At 30.7% G+C, this 21,262-nt stretch overlaps 3 protein-coding genes across 3 annotated transcripts in view; all 3 read left to right on the top strand.

The window, feature by feature from the left end:
* The window catches only part of LOC107440002 (uncharacterized), a 29,189-nt gene extending 16,887 nt beyond the window's left edge, over nt 1–12,302 (top strand). Inside the window, exon 2 of the mRNA XM_071185481.1 lies at nt 3,895–12,302. Within this exon, the coding sequence (XP_071041582.1) occupies nt 3,908–11,122 (7,215 nt within the window). The 5' untranslated portion in view covers nt 3,895–3,907 and the 3' untranslated portion in view covers nt 11,123–12,302. The remainder of the gene's footprint in view (nt 1–3,894) is intronic.
* On the top strand, nt 12,156–16,452 carry LOC122271274 (uncharacterized; the record flags this gene model as incomplete). Its single annotated transcript, XM_071185837.1, has 2 exons — nt 12,156–12,316; nt 16,308–16,452. Coding segments are annotated over 2 exons (306 nt in total), but the record flags the coding sequence as incomplete, so codon positions are not given.
* Nucleotides 16,453–17,199: 747 nt separating this feature from the next.
* The window catches only part of LOC122271275 (uncharacterized), a 9,592-nt gene continuing 5,529 nt past the window's right edge, over nt 17,200–21,262 (top strand). The window contains exon 1 of the mRNA XM_043052023.2: nt 17,200–17,578. The gene's annotated coding sequence lies outside the window, so the exon portion shown is untranslated. The remainder of the gene's footprint in view (nt 17,579–21,262) is intronic.

The raw sequence follows: 21,262 nt of genomic DNA, 5'->3' as shown, positions 1-21,262 counted from the left end.
ATGATAACTTCAGACGACAATAATCAATTTGAAAGCCACAATTGAATCTTTTCATTATACGATCACTTGAATTTTTTTTTAGAAATGTTTTTTCATTATGATAGCAAATAATGCAAAGTTCGATTTGAACAAAATTGAAAATTTGATTTTTATACTTTAAAAGCGTCATAAAGCAAACTAGCATGAATTTTTTTAAACATTGACAATTTTTACTACAATTCTAGAGTATATAGAAAAGAAACATTTTTTTTCTCTTAGCGCGGCAAAATGGCAATCCTCTAGCAGTTGCGTTTTTAGCGCCATGCTACGGCAGAAGGCTTAACTACTAGTTATGGATAAATTTATCGTTTCCATCTATTATTTTTTTATTTAAATTTATAATGTTCTATGTAATAGTTTGGTTGTTTCATTTTAGTTCTATGAATTATTTAGATATTACACTTTTAAGCACATTGTCTGTTTTTGAAGACAAAAGTACATTTTGTAAAGAAAATTACGATTTTTTTGAAATTATTTTAAATTTTGTTAATTTCCTTGTTCTTATATTTCTTTCATTTGCTTAATTTAATACATATTAACATGGATGGCATGCACCATTGATCCTTTTCAACTAATGAAAGAATTTAAACCGAAAAGAGTTATTGATATAGCTTTCTTTTCTTTTCATTTTTCTGTTCATAGAAGAATTTATTAATATGACAGAATAGAAATAGACAAAAGTAAATAAAACTATTAAAGAATTTTTTTTTATGTATAACAGAACTAAAATCTAAAACAAAAGATTTGGAATGGGATTCCTAAAAAGTGAGGTAATGTGGGTATCTCGATCCTGATTAGTTATTGAAACGTGGCATTTGTTTACGTCAGTAACTGTAACCAAACCCGCCACGTATCCAATCTCTTAAATGACTTCTTTTATAGTCTTTTACAAAGATTTCAATATTTTCACTATAAATTTCTCTCTTAACACAAAAAATACAAGGCGAAGCTATGTATGGTGAACATAAACAAACTATTGTAATTATTAAGGCCCAGATTTTGATGACATTTGCATTTTTGGACATTTTTTCTCATTTAGAGCAATTTTTTAGATTTATAGGGCATTTTTTCTTAAATTTTGGGGCGTATTTTGCATTTTAAAGCATTTTTTTAAGTTTTTTGTTAATTTTTTCCAATTTTTATTATTTTGGGGGGCATTTTTATTACATGAAATGCAATATTTGTCTTATAATTTTACATTTCATATTTTATTTTATAACCGTCGTTGATCAGCCGACCCAATGTTTGGGTTTACGAATACTAATGTTCAAGTCCGTAGCCTTGTAATTTTGAACCCAATCCAGAAGACAAGGGAACTCCTGGATCGAGTATTGAAAGAAATTTACATTTCACATTGTAACTCTCAATACCACCTGCATGCCATTATGTTTTTCCATTTTATTGATTGATATAAAATCTTTAGAAGTAATTATCTGTTACAGCTCTCCTTTTTTTGTTGTTATTTTATGATATGAAACATATAATTTTCAAACTTTAATGAACGTAGAACAAGTATTGCATTGCTTTATATTTTTTGAGATGAACCATAATAATTTAAAAGAGAAAAACATTGTTTTAGTTCAATATTTTTACTTTATTTAAGTCATGTCATAAGGTATTTTTAGTGCTATTTCGCCTTTTTAGAGCATTTTTAATGGCATTTTTTGCACTTTTTAAGGGCATAAGTTGAGATTTTTTAGGTCATCAAAATCCGGGCTCTATTAATTATGTATTGAAATTGCTAGATGCATGAAATTAAATATTACAATAAAATGCATAAACAAATAATAAATCTAAGCTAAGTAAAAGACGTAGACGAGAAAAAATTATATTTCAACAAATTTGATGTTCGCTGAATTTAATTAACTTCGCGTTAATTAATATTTTGACTTATGTGGAGAAACTTAGCTCAACTTTAGCACGCTATCTTACTTACAAATGATCAGTTGGGAGCAGCGATGGCTCAAGGGATTGAGCGTTCGCCTTCCAATGAGGTGAACCGGCTTCGAATCCCAGTCGATACGAAATCCGCATCCGGCTTGCACCGATCACAGTTCTGACGTCAAATGTCCTCAGTGGTAGATGGATCATGGGTTAGAGTCCCCTTTGCCGTCAGGCTAATCGTGGAATGTTCTCGTGGTCTTCCTCTCCATGTAACGCAAATGCGTGTTTGATCCATCAAAAAGTCCTCCACGATCAATCAAAAAGTCCATACTCGATCCAGGAGTTCCCTTGTCTTCTGGATTGGGCTCAAAATTTCAAGGCTATGGAGTTGAACATTAGTAGTCGTAAACCCATAAAATTGTGTCGGCAGTTCAGCGACGGTAATAAAATATAAAAATGATCAGTTGGAGGGCCGGGTTAGCCTGGTTGGTAGGACACTGGATCCACGTCAAAGAGTTCCTGGGTTCGATCCCCGCCGGCCGAAGAGTCCCTGTGTAGTAAATGATGACTGATGCACGCTAAATCTGTCGAGTAACAAAGTCTTCCAAGTTGCCATAACAAATCATACCTCTGGGATATTGATCCAAGAGTTTCCTTATCTTCTGGATTGTTTCAAAATTACAAGGCCACGGAGTTGAACATTAGTAGTCGTAAACCCAAGATTGGGTCAGCTGTTCAACGACGGTTATAAAATAAAATACAATGATCAGCTGAAGCTGACATCATAGGTCACATGTGTGGGTATTTGTGATCTTCTTCTCCTTGAAGTGTAAGTACCCAGTTGATTATGAAATTTCATGTTTTTACATAAATACACTATGCTAAAAAAAGCGGTGCAATTACGTCAGAGTGAATAGCTCTTAGTGTCTTATCTTTCATGGAACACGTAGAATTGAGCAACCAAGTCCATTTTAATAATAAATTCACCTCGATATCTAATTTTGTTTAGTTTTAATGAAAAGTGCTCCCAAAATGAACGGGAAAAAAAGAGAGGTGCAAAAATAAAACCAAGATCAGTTGTAGAATATGAATTTATATTCGTGTCTCGTCTTGATATAAACGATTTTAAATCTCAAAATATTCGTGATTCCACTCATTTGAAAATGGGTCAAGCTGGTATTATTAAATAGACAAAGACAGATAATTATCAAAACAAAAAATTTTAAAAACAATGAAGAATAATAAAATGGTACTAAATTAGAATTTTATTTAAAACCTAATGCATATATTTGTTGCCAATTGAAAACAATTGCCTCAAGTATGGATGCAATTGCTAGTATAGATGTTTAATGATCAAAAATCTTTATTTATCAAGGATAGTAATAAAAGAGGAGTCATAGCTTTTAACGAATGACCACATTTTTCTAAAATAATAAACAGATGAAATTGCTTCTTTTGTATATATTTCACACGCATTAAAAAAACAGTGATGGTTAAAAAATTTCAAAAAAAATTTATAATAGTAATATGAATTAATATCAAGGTTATTTCATATTGAAGTATTAAAAAAAAGCACTCAGGAATATCCAAAAATCTAAAATGCAATAATATTTTTTAAAAAAATAATAATTTTCTACGCATTAGTTGCAAAAGCATATTTCCAAAAAATCAATTTTACACTTGTTTAATCAAAGACATTACCTCTTTTCTTCAAAATCATGACAAATAATAAATTTAAATAGGAACTTCATATTTGTTTTTAAATTTATCGTCTTTCTTCCTTGATAGGTTGACTATTTATGATGAATAAAAAATATCTAGAAATCGAAAGATAAATTCCAATAAACGCTTTTAAACATATTTATTTAAAAAACTTTACCTTCTTATTATTTTCGAATTTTCTGATAAAATATTTATTTTTCATGGAACTTCAAACATATCTCTAATTAAATCGTCTTTCTTCTTTAATAGGTTGCTTCTATATATGATGGGTAAAAAAGATCTGAAGATCGATTTTGAAGTGCGAAAGTTATTAAAACTGCTGACGAAATCTGGAAATGCGATAATACACCAGTTTATGCAGTACGATGCAACAAATCAAAGACGTATTTACAGAAATATTTTAATAGCAATAGGAAATTCGATTGAAATCAATGATGAAGTGAACTTTAAAGAATTATCCAATATTTTGGCATTACTAAGTGATGTAAACATTTTCCCCAATTTAATTTCTTGCTTTCAATTTGACGATAATCCCTTTAAATTGTCTAATGTTGTTATTTTAGCTTGTAAACATAACCGATTAGAAATCTTGAACCGAATATTCAGTGATGATTCTTCGATTATCAGTGATCTTTCCACTAAAGTTGATGCACATTTTCCTCTGCCTGCCGACAATGATGAAGAAAGTCACAATGCCTTTTATTATGCTGTGCGTTCAGGAAATACAAAACTTCTTGAAGTTTTAATGAAGAAGTGGTCATTGGATTATTTTTCATCACACACCCAAGAACTGTGCTCTCTCCTGACGAAAAGCTTGAATGAGGTATTGCTGAAAAATGTCGATGTGTCAACCGAAATGAAGATATATGTACACAGCTTCTGGCTAGACAACTACTTTGAGCAAGTCATTCCATCAGACTCAATAGATTATTCTCACGATGATATCCAAGAGAGTTTGTCACTTATTTTGGAGTATAGTGGTTTAGTTCAAACTATATACGGAAACAGCAAATCAAAGTATTTGATGGTTTTCTTAGCGAAACAAATAGCTCAGAATATAATGTCATCCAAAAAATGGCTGAAATCTACATATGACAGAATTCCTTGGGAAGAAATGGAATTTCACTTAATTTCCTTCATCCGGTATCTGAGTAATCAAGGAAGTTACATCAACTGCTTTGTAACAGAAAATGACTTTATGAAATATCTTAGTAATTTTTGTGAGTGTCTGGTCAATGAAATCAGAGAAATTAATCATATGGACAAAGAAGCGCTATGTAAGCTTCCTGAAAAAATAAATCGTGATGATGTGGTAAGCCGCATCATTTCTAAATATCCATATTTCAGAGAATTTTACCAAAATTATGAGGTAATTCGTGATTATGAATCTCTCAATATTATTAAGAAATATGTTGACATAGTGACTGAAGTGAACAGTGTTGAAAATAGCGGAAAAACTGTCATCATTAGAGCATTGCAAGTTTTGGGAGAGAATTTTAAAAATACACTTGAATCGCCTAAACTCTCTCTCGCCACAAACGATTTTTTGATGGTGTTCATACCAAACAAAACAAACACTATTCTAAAATTTTTGAGAGACTCTTTTTCGCATGGTTTTCCTTTATCAACTTGTAAAGATATCGAGGAACGTTACGGCTCAGAGTTTTACACATTTGTTCAGGATGATGTGAAAAGTTTAAGTTATGCTGTAACTTCAGTTCTACAGAAAATAAAGTTTCGAACGCTTAGAACATTGTTAAAGAGGATTTGCAATTGTAAAAACGTTGATGAATATAAAGACATTTCTCGTATGATTCGACTTGTATATTTTGAGAATGACGTTACGCGTATTTTACCAAATAACGCTAATACAATAATTACAGCACTAGAAAAATTAATTGCTGACTTAAGTGAAATTATAAAAGGAAAAGCCCATTTTGAAGAAAATATCTTTACAAAAATATCAGAGATAATAAACTTTGAAAAAAGCTACTTAAAAAATTCCAATGCTGAGTTGTTTTTCTACCTTAACTTGCTAAGTAACGCAAGTATTCCTGAGAGATTATTGAGTAGTTTCACAATTTCTGAGAAAAAGAAGAACATCATGCACATGCTAAATGTTGTAAAACCTATAATGGTACCAGAAAGTTTCACAAGAATAAGATATTTAACTCTTGAAATTTTTAAATACATTTTGTATGGCGAAGTTGAGCAGGACATTTCAAATATTTACTCTATAGTTTTGAAAATATTTTATATAACTGAATGTCAACGAGATGAAATCAAACACCTTCAGGAACTGAAGAAAAATTTTACGAAGACTAAAAAAATAACTATTGATAATATCAGAAAAATAAAAAAATCATCAACAACGTCTTATCGAGATATCTTGTCAGATGATATTACATCTTTGAGAAAAATAGTACGTGAACATAATTTATCTGAATTAAACACAGAATCCTTTTTTATTTATAAAAATAACTTTAAAATACAAGCAGAAGTTGAAATGCTTATATTATCAATTTTGTCTAGCTTAGAGCATTCCAATCTTTTTTTGTTAACGACTCAGTTATCTAACGAAGAGGGTTCTCTGTTAGTTGGCAGATATCTAAGGAATTATCTAGCTCATGGAAATCCTGTTGTGGACGTTTTAATGGATTCCACTCAGTCGATATTTGTATTTGCTGTGAAGATTATCAAACATGACATTTATCAAAAAGGAAATTTCACAATGAAACGCGAAAATAAACGAGCGACTGTAAAATTTATTGTGGAAAATCAAGAAAGACTGTTTTGTGCTTTGTCTAACGGCTCCTTAGCTGATATGAAACATTGGATAAAGGAAGGAGCAGATATTTACGGAAGGGATCATGACATGAGAACTGCTTTACATTTTGCTTCGAAATCATCTAACAATAATGTTATAAAGTTCTTAATCGATCAAGGATTAAATCCAAGTGCCAAAGATATTAATGATCTAAATATTCTTCACATAGCTGCTGCATCAGGATGCAAAGATGCTGTCTCTTATATTATAGAAGATTTAAAAATATCAGTTGATGAAAAATGTAAACAAAATCAAACAGCTCTTCATATAGCTGCAGAATCTGGTTGTTTTGATGTCGCAGAAATTTTACTTCACCACAAAGCTACAATCAACGTTGGTCAGTTTCATGAGACGCCGCTATACATAGCTGTAATCAATAATAATGCGAATATTGCTGAATTATTTATTCAGAATGTCAAGGATATAAATTCAATCCGACATGCAACAGGAAAGACTTTATTACATGTTGCAGCTGACATCGGTCACTTCGATATGGTCGAGTATTTACTCGAAAAAGGAGCAGATGTTAAATCCGTATCAGATACATTGATCACACCATTGCATGAATCTGCTTACGCTGGTCATCTAGAAATTGTCACATTATTGATTTCTAATGGAGCAAACGTAAATGCTAAGGATTCAACTGATAACACACCACTTCATTACGCTGCATTTAATGGACAGTCATCGACTGCTGAAGTTTTGCTGAAAAAGGGTGCTCATTTAAATGCTTTAAACAATAAAGAACATTCACCTTTGCATGGCTCCATTATGAATGGACACTTAAATGTATTAAAAAAGTTTATTACACACGGCGCTAGTATTGAAGATGTTGAGAAAAGGGGTTTTCCCTTATTTGAATATGCAATCCCTCATAATAACTTAGAACTTATAAATATTTTAATCGAAAATGGAATGTCGATTAACATAAGGGATCCTAATGGTTGTACTCCTCTTCATAAAAGTATAAGAAATGGCTCGGAAAATATTTCGCTGAAATTAATCGAATGTGGAGCCGATATTAACTCAGTAGATAAATTCAATCTTACTCCTTTGAGCCTTTCGATCAAACTTGGTTACTTTGAAATAGCAGATAAATTGTTATCCGAACAGGTAAATATTCATTCAGTTGATTATAAAGGACACACTTTATTGCATATGTGTGTCTTAAATTTTAAACTTTGGGACTCTATGGGTGAAGAATATTTTACAGAGACCTACAATAACTTAGTCTCTAATCCAAGTAGGCTTAACATTTTTAAAAAGCTTGTAGAAAGTGGAATTAATATAGAAAGTGAGAATATCTTTGGCAGAACTCCTTTGCACTTAGCTTGTATCTCAGGCTATGATGATATCGTTCAATATTTAATTCCTAAATTGGTTGACATTAATACTTACGACAAACTAGGGTATACACCCTTACATCATGCTGTCAAACATAATCATCTGAAAGTTGTAAATGTACTCTTAGCCAGTAAACAATGTCGCTTGGACATCAGGACGTTTAAAAACGAAACAGCTCTATGCTTAGCTGTAACCAACAATTATACCGAATCAACGCGACTGTTGATCAAATATGGAGCTGATGTGAATGATGGGGATCCTCTTCATAAAGCTCTTATCCGTGGAAATCAGGATATGTGTATAATTCTTCTAGAAAATAAATCAACCGATATCCTGAAACAATTTGAAGATAAAACTGAAACGATTCTAAAATATGCTTCGATGAAAGGTTTAAAACGGGTATTATCTTACGTCCTGGAAAAAAAGAAACTTTTGGTGTCAGTTGAATTAAATGATTCTCTGTATATTGCCATTGAAAAAGATTACGATGACATTGTAACCATTTTATTAAATCACGGAGCTGATGTGAATTATGTTTTCGAATCTAATTTTGCCCCTTTGCATTTAGCTGTTTTTCTGGGACATTCCGATATCATTAAAATATTGTTAGAAAGAGGAGCAGACTTTAGCAAACTGAATTCCTATGATCAAAGACTTATTTCTTTGGCTGTATTTCAGGGTCATTTGGATACAGTAAAAATATTTTTTCAGAAAAAACTTACAGACGTAAATGAAAATGTAAATGGAGATACTACTTGGTTAAATTTTGCTGCTGAATGCGGACACCTAGATATGGTAAAATTTCTAATAAATGAAGGTGCTAATTTAAATGTAACTGACAAACTTGGGTCGAAACCTGTACACACGGCAGCTCGAATGGGGCATTTACACATAATTAAATACTTCCTTCAGTGCGACGAAAAATTAGTCACAGAACGTGGGAGTGGAAATACGACTCTTCTTCATTACGCAGCTGGTGAAGGTCAAACAGAAGTTGCAAAATATCTAATCGAAAAAGGAATTGATGTTAATGACGAATGTGGCAATGGGCTGAGACCAATTCAATATGCTACAAACTTTGGCTATGAGGAAGTAGTTAAAGTACTGCTTAACAATGGTGCTTTTTATGACTGCATTCAAGTGTATCGTATTAAAGAGAAAATTGTTAAAAGAATCTTTCTGATGATAAAAGAGCTTTTTCATTCAGTTATTTGCAACAACGTTTCAAAAGTAATATCACTTGTTGATGAGGGAGCGTGCATCAATGCAAAGGACTATACAAATACTACAGTTTTGCATTACGCTGCAAGGAAGGGTTATACTGAAATTACTCAATGTCTAGTTCTAAACAACGCAAATCCTAACGTATTAGGGAAAGAAAATGCAGCACCCCTTCATTACGCGTCAGCCTGTGGCAGAATTGATGTGGTTAGAATACTATTGGAAAATGGTGCTATATATAATGCGATGACCACTGACAAGAAAACTCCTCTTGATCTAGCATCAAGCGAAAGTGTCAGTGATCTATTGAAACTAATCGATAGTGCTTTCAAGTCTGTGCAAAACTATAATATTGAGATTTTAAATACTCTAGAAAAAATTAGAAATTCCGATGTATTAAAATCGATTATGTGTGCTAAGAATATAAAAGGAAAGACTTTACTATATTGTGCTATTGACAATGATTTTCCGAAAATAAATCATCTCAAGCACATATTTTACAATTATTCTGAGACCTACAATCAAATTTATAATCATTTATTTAAAGAAAATTTTAATGATGGTATAAACATGCAAACTAATTTGCTTCTGAAAATTTTGCCAACTCATGCTTCAGATAATCCAGATTCGTTAGAAATCAAAGAAGGTTCAGCAATAACACTGTATAAGCAGCAGAAATATCAACAAGCAATTGATATTTTTCAGGAAATTTTTCAGAGCAGGAAAGAGATACTTGGACTAAGTAACAGTCGTACTCAAAAAACACGATTTTACATAGGTTCTGTTCTCCATAGATTACATAGAAATGAAGAAGCAATTGAAATTTTAGAAGACGTTTACTTGCAACAAAATATTTTATTGGGATTAGATCATTTTGAGACATTGATCACATTGTGCAGTATGACAGGAATTTTGAAGAAACTACAACGGTATGATGATGCATTAAATAAATATAAGATAGTGTTTAAAAAATTTCATAAAATGTTTGGTTCAGACAACGCTTTAACTATACACGCTCAAGAATCTCTAGCAGAAATTTTAACTGATTTGGACAAATACAGCGAGGCTATATCTTGCTATAAATGCGTTTATGAATACAAAAATAGACAGTTAGGGCCGTCTCATCCAGACACTTTGATGTCAGATTTTAATGTAAAATTTGTGTCGTGTCTTAAAAATTTTTGCGATAAAACTCTCGATGATTTGCGAGATGTTTTAAATATTCAGGAAAGAGCTTTAGGTCAGAATCATGAACTAACGTTACGGGCGGAAACAAAATTGGTAACATTGTTATTCTCTAGCGGTAAGTTTAGTGAGGGATTTGAAATTTTAAAAAGAATTGGTGCGAAACAAAAAGCTGTCTTGGGGGAAAATAATTCAAAAGTTTTAGAAATCGAACAAACAATAGAAAAATTGAGAGATGGGGTTAATTTTTTCTATTTACTAACATCGTCGGGAAAAGCTCCGAACCCAATCGCTTCCCATATACAAGATACGTATCAATTTCAAACTTTTGATTCTGAGGGCACAACGTTTCTTCATTTTGTTGCAAGTGAAGGTCATACGTCTTTAGTAAACTATGCATTGAAGATAGGAATCAATGTTATGACTGTAACCAATAGAGGAAAAACGGCGCTGCACATAGCAGCGTCCAAAGGTCATACTGAAATTACCGAATTACTTCTCAAGCACGTAACAGATACTAGCTTTAATCAATTGACTGGCTTTATAAATGCTAGAACAAGAAGTAATAAAAATTCCGCATTGCACTTAGCTGCAGACGTTGAAACGGTTAAGATTTTGCTCAAGTATGGTGCCATCTACAATCTGCGAAATAAGGATGGTAAAACACCAAAAGATTGCACAACAGTAGACTGTATTTCAGATTTTTATCAGCTTATTGAGGAATTTTTCATCATGGGTTTGATTGGAGACAGCAAAATAATATCCAAATTTAGGAATCTTTGTTCAGAGGAACAATTAGCGGTTTCCAATGCAAGGAATGAGTTACACCACACAATACTGCAAGTTGGCGTGAATTATGGTCACAAAAAAATTATTGACAGCATTAAACTTGAAGTCTGAAGTTAAAGATTTCATTTATGAAAATATTAAAAGAAACTTTTAATACTCTCAAATCTGATATTTGCTTCAATTGGAAAGTTACAGATATTTTTCAAAACTTTTTTTAGTTTAGTTTATTCTTTGTCTGAATGCACCAATTCTAAAAGAAGGTATAAGTTTATGTATGTAAACTTGTCTGTTCCATTGAAAACACTTTAGACAAAAACTGCATTATCGATTTTCCTACCATTTCTTACGTAGCAAAGAATTGGAGACGATTAGTATTTATTTGAGTGAATTTCAAATAATCCTGGTCCTGGTTTAATAAATTACAGGAGAACTGTAGCTTGTATTAGAAATCGATTGCAAATTTGAAATAAACAAATCAAAAATATTTCAGATCCATAGTTGAATTTCGTGCAACAGAAAACTGAAAAAAAATTCACTAGTGTTATTTAAATGCTGTTTTTAAGAAATACTTTTGAATTATTAACTTTTACATAATATTTAGAGTTTGTTTTAATATTTAATCTCGTAACAAAATGTATATGTTCTTCTGTTTAGATATTGGTTTTATAAATGTAATTTAAAATAATTTTGAATTACTACTTCACATAAAACTAATTAATAACATAATTAAATACAAAGTAATATTCTATGGTGTGTCCTACTTTATTCAAATTTTCAACTTCAAAAATTTTGAAAAAGATATCCATTCCCATTGCTACAGTGTTTATTGCTACTATTTATCAGCAGTGATAGCGTATAACCAACTGCCCTGCTATGCATATGATCATGTAAATATATAAGTAACCTTATTTCTCAGTAAAATTTTGTTTAATTCACTAGTTGTAGATTAATTTGTAATGTAATACCCAATGTATATTTTGTAAATATTTATTTACTCAGTTTTTCATACTCAGTCTACCAATATCAATACTCAGTTCATCATATAAGATTACTCAAAGTTTACTTTCGATGTAAATATTATACATTTACAGTAAATATTCATCTAGCATGTGTCAATGTTTTTGTAAACAGTAATTAACATTAACCCTACTCCTTCAACTTAATATCCTTTTTATTATACTATTCAATGTACATTATTTCTGTAAATATACTTTATGCAAATATTCCAAATACTCTGATATTCTGGTTATGTCGTGCAATTAATGTTACAACTTTTCTAAATACACAAACCATACCTGCCAACTTTTAATCCCTTCCATTATCATTTTTCCCAGTGGTATTAAAATGGAATTAAAACTTCAATTTTAAGCAAACAAATACGTCGCATTTGAAAAAACTTAAGTTGACAACCATGATAGTAACGCATATTAATATATGTGCTTCATTTTTGTAAGAATAGTGGTGATCAAAATCATTTAAAAATTAAGTTTATAAAAGAAAAAAATAGTATATATTTACTACCACTTTAAATATGAAAATAAAATCTTCCGGAAAATCCGGAAGAGTTGGCAGGTATGACAAACGTCATTATTACTAGTCATGTATTTCTTTTTTTAATATTATTACTCCTTTGTGCGTATAAATGTATCTTAATTGTAACTTCTTACTCTATTGACGATGTTTGGAAGGTTTCGGCCATTTTTTTCTCTCCAATGACTTCAACTACGATAATTTCCCTATGAACTTGTCGCATTCATCTTGAATATGAATTCTAGTCTCAGTAAATTGTTCTTGTAATTGTAATTTGGTTTCTCCTGCTTTAAATTACTTGGAAAAAATCCTCCTTACACACACACATATATATATATATATGTGTGTGTGTATAATTCATACACAGTGCAATATCAATGCGATTTTTATTTTTATCACTGAGATATAAAAAGATTTTGATTTTTCAATATATCTAAGGGAAGTCATGTCATTCATATATAAAGAAGGTACTTGCGGCAAATGAATGCAAAAGGTCGATTCTAAAATTATTTCATGGTTTTGAATTTATTTGAATTAAGTAACAGAAATCATTAACCTCGTCGCCAACTTGTTTTATCTCTGGGAATTAGTGAATATGGGAATGGAATAATGTGATATAATAACATATTAAATAATCTGAGAATTGGGTAGTTGTGCTTCAATAAGAAGATCACGGATACCCACACATGTGACCTATGACGCCAGCACCAGCTGATCGTTAATAAACAAAATGGCGTGTTAAAGATGAGCTAAATTTATCCACATAAATTAAAATGTTAATTAATGTGAAGCTAATTAAATACAGCGTTGTATCACACATCGAATTTTTTAAAATATAATTCTTTCTTTTCTTTTTTTGCCTTTCTTTTACTTAACTTAGATTTATAATTTTTTTATGCATTTTATTTCAATCGATATATTTTTTTGTTTTGTGTACTTGGTATTTTCTGTGCATAATTATTAGTTTGTTTATGCTCTACATGGCTTCATGCCTGCCTTTGTGTTAAGTAAGAAATATATAGTGAAAGAATTGAAATTTTTGTGAAATACTCTTTGTGTAAGAATATAGAATGTGTCACTTAAGAAAATTGATACTTTACGGGCTTGGCTTACTCGAAATATAATGGAAAGCACAGTTTCTAACATAAGCAAATGCCACGTTTCAACAACCAATCGGAATCGAGATACCCACACTACGCCACTTGTTGGTACCCCATTAGAAAACACAACATTAAACAGTTACGGTTAAGCTATAGTAATTAATTTAGTACTTAATAGCAAAATTAAGCGTTATTGGCTTCTATCGTAGTATTGCGATTTTTTACGTTTCTCTTAAACGAATTAGTCCTAGTTCTCCATTAATTTTTCTTCATTTTCAGTTCACGTTTTTTTTGGGTCTTGATTATTAGCGTTGATTTCAAATTATTCAGTTTTATAGAAATACATTTTTAAAGCATTACTTTAAGTAGCATAAACATTTGGTTTCAAATAGTTTTAGGAATGGTAATTATATGAAGTAGTTCACGTATGCTACCGTGTTTACAGTAATCATTTAGTTTATCTGATATAACTATTAATAAAATATTTAACTATTGAAAAACCTTCAGTAAACTCATTTTTAAACCATGAAAGCTATAAGCTAACAATGATGTTACCTTTAAAGTATTTGAAAAATGAAACAGAACAGTCTATAATTTAATTAAAACAATGAATAACGCTAAACTAGTCAAAAAAAAATTCCATTTTTGACATGTCTCTCTGAAAAGAATTTGAGTAGTTCGAAGAATTTTACTGCTGAACGAATTATAAGATTCAAATCTCAAATTCGCTGGCCGAATTTCAGGACTGTAGAAAAAACGGCCAGAAAAGACATAGACACACAGACAGACACACAAGCAACACATTTTACTGTTATAAAATGTATATTATTTAAATAATAAAAACATCAATTTTAGAAATGTTGTCTAAATAGCGCAACAAACTGAACAGAACTGAGTTATGGCCTGGTTTCTTAAGAAGTGTAAATTTTTGTTAATCTTTTACCTCATTCTGTTATAAACAGCCTCAGTTTAAATCTGTCTTTGCAAAATATGCAAATTTATTTCACAACCCAACATGATCATTGCAAAAGATTTCGTAAATATTTAAGAACCTATTCAATCAGAAAGAAATTGAAACATAATAAGTAATTCCGATTATTTATATATTTTTCAATTCTTGTTAATGTTGTAATAAAACATTGTTATCTTTCGGTAGAGAGTCTGTGAGAGATCACTGTGACCTCTCAAAAAGTTTCACATTTTGTACGAGTTTCTAAACAAATTTTCCATTGCTTTGCAAATGGAACTAGGAAACTTTTTGTGATTTAGGTTTCAAGCAATCTATCAGCTCTGTGGCACCATCTAAAATTTCAAAAATTAACAAAAAATTATTTCACAGATAAGCACAAAGACAAGAGTTCATTTATCATTTAAATCAGTAGTTCCTGAACTTTTTTGTCTCGTAGACCCCTTGCCTTGTTTTTTGGTTTTGGGTAGACCCCTGCTTACCTGATATTGATTTTTTGTAAATACATCAACTTCAAATGTATTTTTGACAACTGGTATAATGCTACTCACTGTGAAAGATTTAAATTTCTAACTGTAGTGAAGTGTAGTGTGAAAAACTTTAAAAAAAAAAACACATGCTAACTTTATACATAATTAATTAAATTCAAATTAATTTAATAACTAATTTAATTTAATTAATATGTAAATGGAATGAAATAGTGAACTATTAAATCCGTTCTCCGCTACTAATATTATAATTGCGGAAATAAGTTTGTATGCAAAACTGTAGTAGTGTATTGTTGGTTTGCTTATTACGTTTTCACGTAAAGCAAATCTCCGTAATCTTGTGCGCTGATAAAATTGGAGCTCTAGCTAGCTAAACTCCACAGGCTAGGTTGACACAGGCTAGGCTACAATTTACCACGGAAAAATACTTTTTTGTGACAAAATAAAACCTTACACGCAGGGAAAATAAAAACGTACGCGGGCGGAGCTGTAGGCAACTGCTAGTTCATAATAATTCAGTTTTATACATCAAAGACTAATCGCAATAACTAAAATTTTAATAAAATGTTGACGTCATTGCTACTTTTATAATTTATGTAGAATGTAGATAGGTATATGTCTTTATATTATAAGGTAGTGTAATGTAAGTAAATAGGTACTATCAGTGTATGTTGATTATTCCATTCATGAAATGCCAAAATTAAAAGTCACGACCTGCTTATATGAGATCCACAATCGTTGACCCCCATTTTTATTTCATAGACCCCCAAATTTTTTTTCACTTGACATGGACCCCTTGCAGGTTGTTGTCGACCCTTGGGGGTCGATATAGACCACTTTTGGAATCACTGATTTAAATTGATAATATGTTGCTGTAGTTAAGAAACCTCATTCAATTTTAAAAAATTCGAAATATATCAGAATTCTCTTACCACAATTTTATTTTTAATAAAACATTGTGAGTGTTGCGATATCAAATAGTTATTGCAGAAAAGAATAATGCACAGAAAAAACATATTTAAGCGGCAGCAATTAGGCGACTTAAAATCTATTTCATCTGAGAATACAAGCATGAATTATTTTCCTTTCCTTTCAACCAATGAATATCTGAAATTCAATACAATTATTACAGCCTTATTTTTTTTAAAGTTATTTTTTAAAAAAGTAGGTATTGGCAGTTAAATTATTTTACAATGAGCATTTTATTTTAGCAAAATATTCGTATTAACCATAATTTATTTTGCTGGCTTACACTCATACGAAGTAAAAAAAAAGATAAATACTCAACAAAAGGTATTGGTTAATACAATGAAATCAAAAGTTATGCGTAAAACTAATATGAAAGCAAATAATTAATTCGAAACAGTTTTAATTTTTTATTTATTATTTTTTTGTTCTTCCTGGTGCAGAGAGAATTTTGAGAGGATGACCATCATTTACATGATGTTCCTTTTATGATCAAAAATTCGGTTGATTCATCACAATTGTTTTTTTTTTAAGATAAGCTCAATGTGCATCGTATTTTAAAGTGTTGGATTTTTAAAAAAAATTATTTTCCACACGCTAAATTGATGTATTAACTATCTCAAGATGGTTGCCGTTATCAGCGTGATGTAAGGGTATATACCCTTGTCTTTAATTTAATATGTCTATAATTTCAGTATTTTATTCCTTCGTCAAGTCTGGGTTTTTCGATATTAATTTATAATTACTTTATTTACTATTTGATTTGCAATCATCGTCCACTCAGTTGAATAAGTATCATTTAAATCACATACATTTTCAATGTTCCGATAAAAGTTCATCAGTCATCTCAAACTACCCTACTCGTAATGGTAAGGCTCAAAGGTGCATACCTGCCAACTCTCCCGGATTTTGCCGGAGATTTTATTTTCATATTTAAAGTGGTAGTAAATATATACTATTTTTTCTTCTATAAATAATATTTTTATATGATTTTGATCACCACTATTCTTACAAAAATTAAGCTTATATATTAATATGCGTTACTATCATGGTTGTCAACTTAATTTTTTTCAAATACAACGTATTTGTTTGCTTAAAATTGAAGTTTAGATTCCATTTTAATACCACTGGGAAAAATGATAATGGAAGGAATTAAAAGTTGGCAGGTCTGAAGGTGTTAAACCATTTTCCTTTGCAGCATTAGTTTCAAATAAATATTCAATCAGCTGTGTTTTTCGATATCTACTTAACAAGAACAAAATACTACAATGTAAAATTTAGAGTCAAAAGTTAAACGTTTTCAATGCATAAATTTGATAAATCCGGACACATCATATGAATTTTATTATCTTAACCGAGATAAGATACGTGGTGAGTTTTTTTTAATAATATCTGTACTCGTTTATAATGTCAAATCGTAACGCTTATCATTTGTATGTTTTCACTTTGAACTATACTTAGATTCTCTTATACGTATTCATTCGACATATTTAATTCTTCACTACTACTATGTAAGGTAAGAAGAATTTTTATCCATCTACTTTTAATGAAAATTCATAGTGGAAATTTCCATCACTTTTATATTTTTGCGTTCATAAACTGATAATGATAACAAGCGAAAATGGAAATAGAAGTCAAATAGTGTTAAAAGTAAAATGAACTGTTTTATTTACACTCAGCAGTAAAAGCGTTTAAATTACACTGAGGAACAAATTTTTTGTTACATTTATACAAAAACTTGATCTTGCTCTTCTAGAGATATCTAGAACGTCAGTAGAATAGTTCCTAATAAATCGAATTTTAAAAAAGTCGCATAGTTAAAATTCGTTTTTGTGTCTGATTTCGTAACTTAAATTACTGTCTGCTCTAATTAATTAACATATTTCAGGTCACTTCTTTGAACCATTAAAATTGAGTCCTAAAGCGTGAAAATTCTATCATTTGACCAAAAGTTATTCAGGATGGTCCGTATTTTTTTTTCTTGGTGCAGTGTTCATTTCGACAAAAAAATTGCTGAAAATGTCTAGTTAAAAAAAATGTAACTGGACAAAAAAAACCGTTTACAAAGTTAAAATTAGCGATTCGGAAGTATCTATGATCCGTTAAATGATCACATGTAACAGAAAACAGAAAGAAGAAAAAAATTCCCAGAGTAAACACATTTTGATCTGAGAGTAAATGAAACTCAAATAACATATGTAAGCTTTTAAATGCTCAAATTGTCAAGATTCAAATTAAAAAAAAAAAAACTCTTGCAAATAAATAAAAACTAAAATAAAATCAAAAGAAAGTTATCCAGTTTAACCACAGTTTTTGCGTTCATATTAATTAAATAAGTAGTGAAATAACTTTAAAGTTTGTTTATTTTAAAATAATAATAATAATAATTACTCACGCTTCAAAATGCTTAGTTAAGCTTATGCTAATGCTTAGTTACGCTAATGCTTAGTTAAGCGGATTTGTGTTATTCGGAATTTGAAAGCAATGAAAAATACGTTTTTTTTTCCGGAAATATCACGTTTTTGTGTTTGATTTCGTTACTTAAAATATAGAATTTAGCATACAAATAAAATATGGTATTCAGCACATTATTAGCAAACTTAATCGGGCCTAGATAATCTAGCATACATAAATCTAGTCTAGAGAAGCTTAGCTCGTCAAAATTAGATCATTGGATTAAAGGTTATTAAGGTTATCCGTTTTATTTTTTGCGCATTGTACAATTAGGTGAATTTTTCGAAATACTTTATTATACTGAGAAGCTCCAACATATGTTCAACTCAACTCACCGGCCTCCGAAATTGCAAGTAAAAGATACAAATATTGACCTCAAAAATAGTAAGGTAGAAACGACACTACAGAAATCCTCATTGTATTAGTGTACAAACAGCAAAGACAAACAAAAAAATACTGGTCAACCATATAACTTTTGAACGGTTGGTCGGATTTTCACTTTGCAAAGTGTTATGGCATTATCTCGAAGAAATTTCTCAAATTTTATGAAACAGTTAATTGTAGCCACGGTGGAATATGCTTAGTTTGATTAAAATAACGCACTTTTTCTGCAGAAACATATAAATTTTTCTATTACACTCGATTTAGAGAGCAAAAATAATCCCTAAAACCAAATTTCATAAACATCTGACAATTGAGACAGCATTTGGTATAAAAAATGAAATAAAGCCAATTTTTGGCGTTGGTAGAAAAGGATTTAGTTAAAGCACTACTTAGGAATCGTGCTACCTTTAACCAAATGTCAGCACTCCAACAAATATGCTGCGCTGTCAACTCCAACGCTTTTTGCAAGTTTAAGGATTGATAGACAATTAACCCTTTGCACTCGAGAAGCGACTGTAAGTCATCATTGGTGCTTGTAAATTACCCACCACTTTAAATATGAAATTTTTTTCATGTTAATGTTTAGTTACCACATCATTCAGTGATCTCCGGATATTATAATTATTAAGATTCAGAACATTGTGAAAGGATACAAATTACACTTATATTTTTAACACTCAATTCTTTTTCAAATATGTGCTTTTTTTCAAATATATACCGCCATGTCAAGTGGTGCCAACTTTTGAAACAGAAGTGGGTAAGTTTGAAAAGACTGTAATGTGTTGACTAATGTTTAAATGGGATCAATTTAGTCAATTAGCCAACAGTTTACTTGGAAAGTTCGAGAAAATTATTTGTCCCATAAATTTTGAAGGGTCAAGAGACTCGAAGAAAAAACTTCGGCATAAAATAACTTAAGAACAAATGACGACATCAATAACACTTTGATATTAACAAACACTTAATAGCAATATTTCTGAAACACATTGTTTCACTGAATAGTTTCTATGCCATAGATGCACTTGTATGATTATTTAAGACCTCTTCTTCCCTTCTTTCTAATCCTACTAATCTGAACCAGATTAGATCCATGAGTTTATTTGTCCTCATCACTCCCAGAACTACATCAGGTTACTTTAAAAGGACATCCCGAACAAAGCTTAGCAGGTGTTGAGAAGTAGCTTCATTCGTATTGCTCTTCGTACAAATCTCAAACGTCCTGTTGCCTCACGAGAATCTGATGGTCCTTAAGTGACCGGAAGTAAAATGTGTTATAACAGTTAGGTCTTTCCTGTGCCCCTCAAACTTTAAGGCAGTACCTGGACCTTCACTTCTATACCATAGATGCACTGGTGATTGGCTTCAAGAAATGCCAGTAGAGTTGAGTTGTTGAGTACAGTCAAAACTTTCTCACTTGACTGAGAGGCAGCAGTGCTGCTAGTTTATCTATTATATCATTATATTTCAGATATATATGAGATTAAATATCTATATATATATTTCTCTTACACGGCGACAAAAAAGCCTCATTACAACTCCCCGAATGGCAACGCTGGAAAATCGACCAATGATTGCCGGTGATTGCCAATATAGCGACCAAAAATCGACCAATGATTGCCAATATAGCGCTTTTAAAAACGGAAACTGAATTAACAATTCAGCTGCGGCAATCTCATACCATTAAGCTAGGCAGAAGTGAGTAGTCTTTGTCGATAGATCTCTATTTTAATATTTTGTCGAAAGCGCTTTTGTTAACGAATTTATATATTCGCGATCGCAACGAACTATAGGGGGTGTTGTTGTATGAGACTAATACCTGCGATTTCTATATGAACAGTCATTCATTTACTCTAGAGATGTCTTTAATGTAGCGTGTAGCTTTGCAACGTTCCAAAAATATCGTGGCTAATTATATTTAAAAAAGAAAAATTTTAATATCCTTTCTTATGCAAACGAAAACAAAATGGTATCTCTTTTTTTAGAGAAGGAACATCCAAAACACATCGGAAAAATATTTGCATATAAACGGAAAAAAATATGTATATTCTTATTAGAGTTAAAACCTAATGCCCGAGAAATAGTTTTACTAAATTTAATGATATAACATGAAAGGCCTATTTAAACTTTACATTCTATAGTTTTAAGAATCATATTACTTCAAAAATTAAAATGAACAAAAAGTATACATAAGCCTCATAATTTTATGAAATTTAATTTTGTAAACAAAGTTTTTTGACAACAATTTTTATCAAAAAATTTCAAGTTTCAATAAAAATCATTATTTAGAAACTAAGAAACGTAAAATAAAGAATGCTGACGAAACAAAAACAAAAAAACAATTCTTTTTTGTCGCCATTTTTAG

Source organism: Parasteatoda tepidariorum, chromosome 9 (assembly GCF_043381705.1).
Source record: "Parasteatoda tepidariorum isolate YZ-2023 chromosome 9, CAS_Ptep_4.0, whole genome shotgun sequence".
In the NCBI taxonomy this organism is placed as follows: Eukaryota; Metazoa; Arthropoda; class Arachnida; order Araneae; family Theridiidae; genus Parasteatoda; species Parasteatoda tepidariorum.
This window is presented reverse-complemented; position numbering and strand designations above follow the sequence as displayed.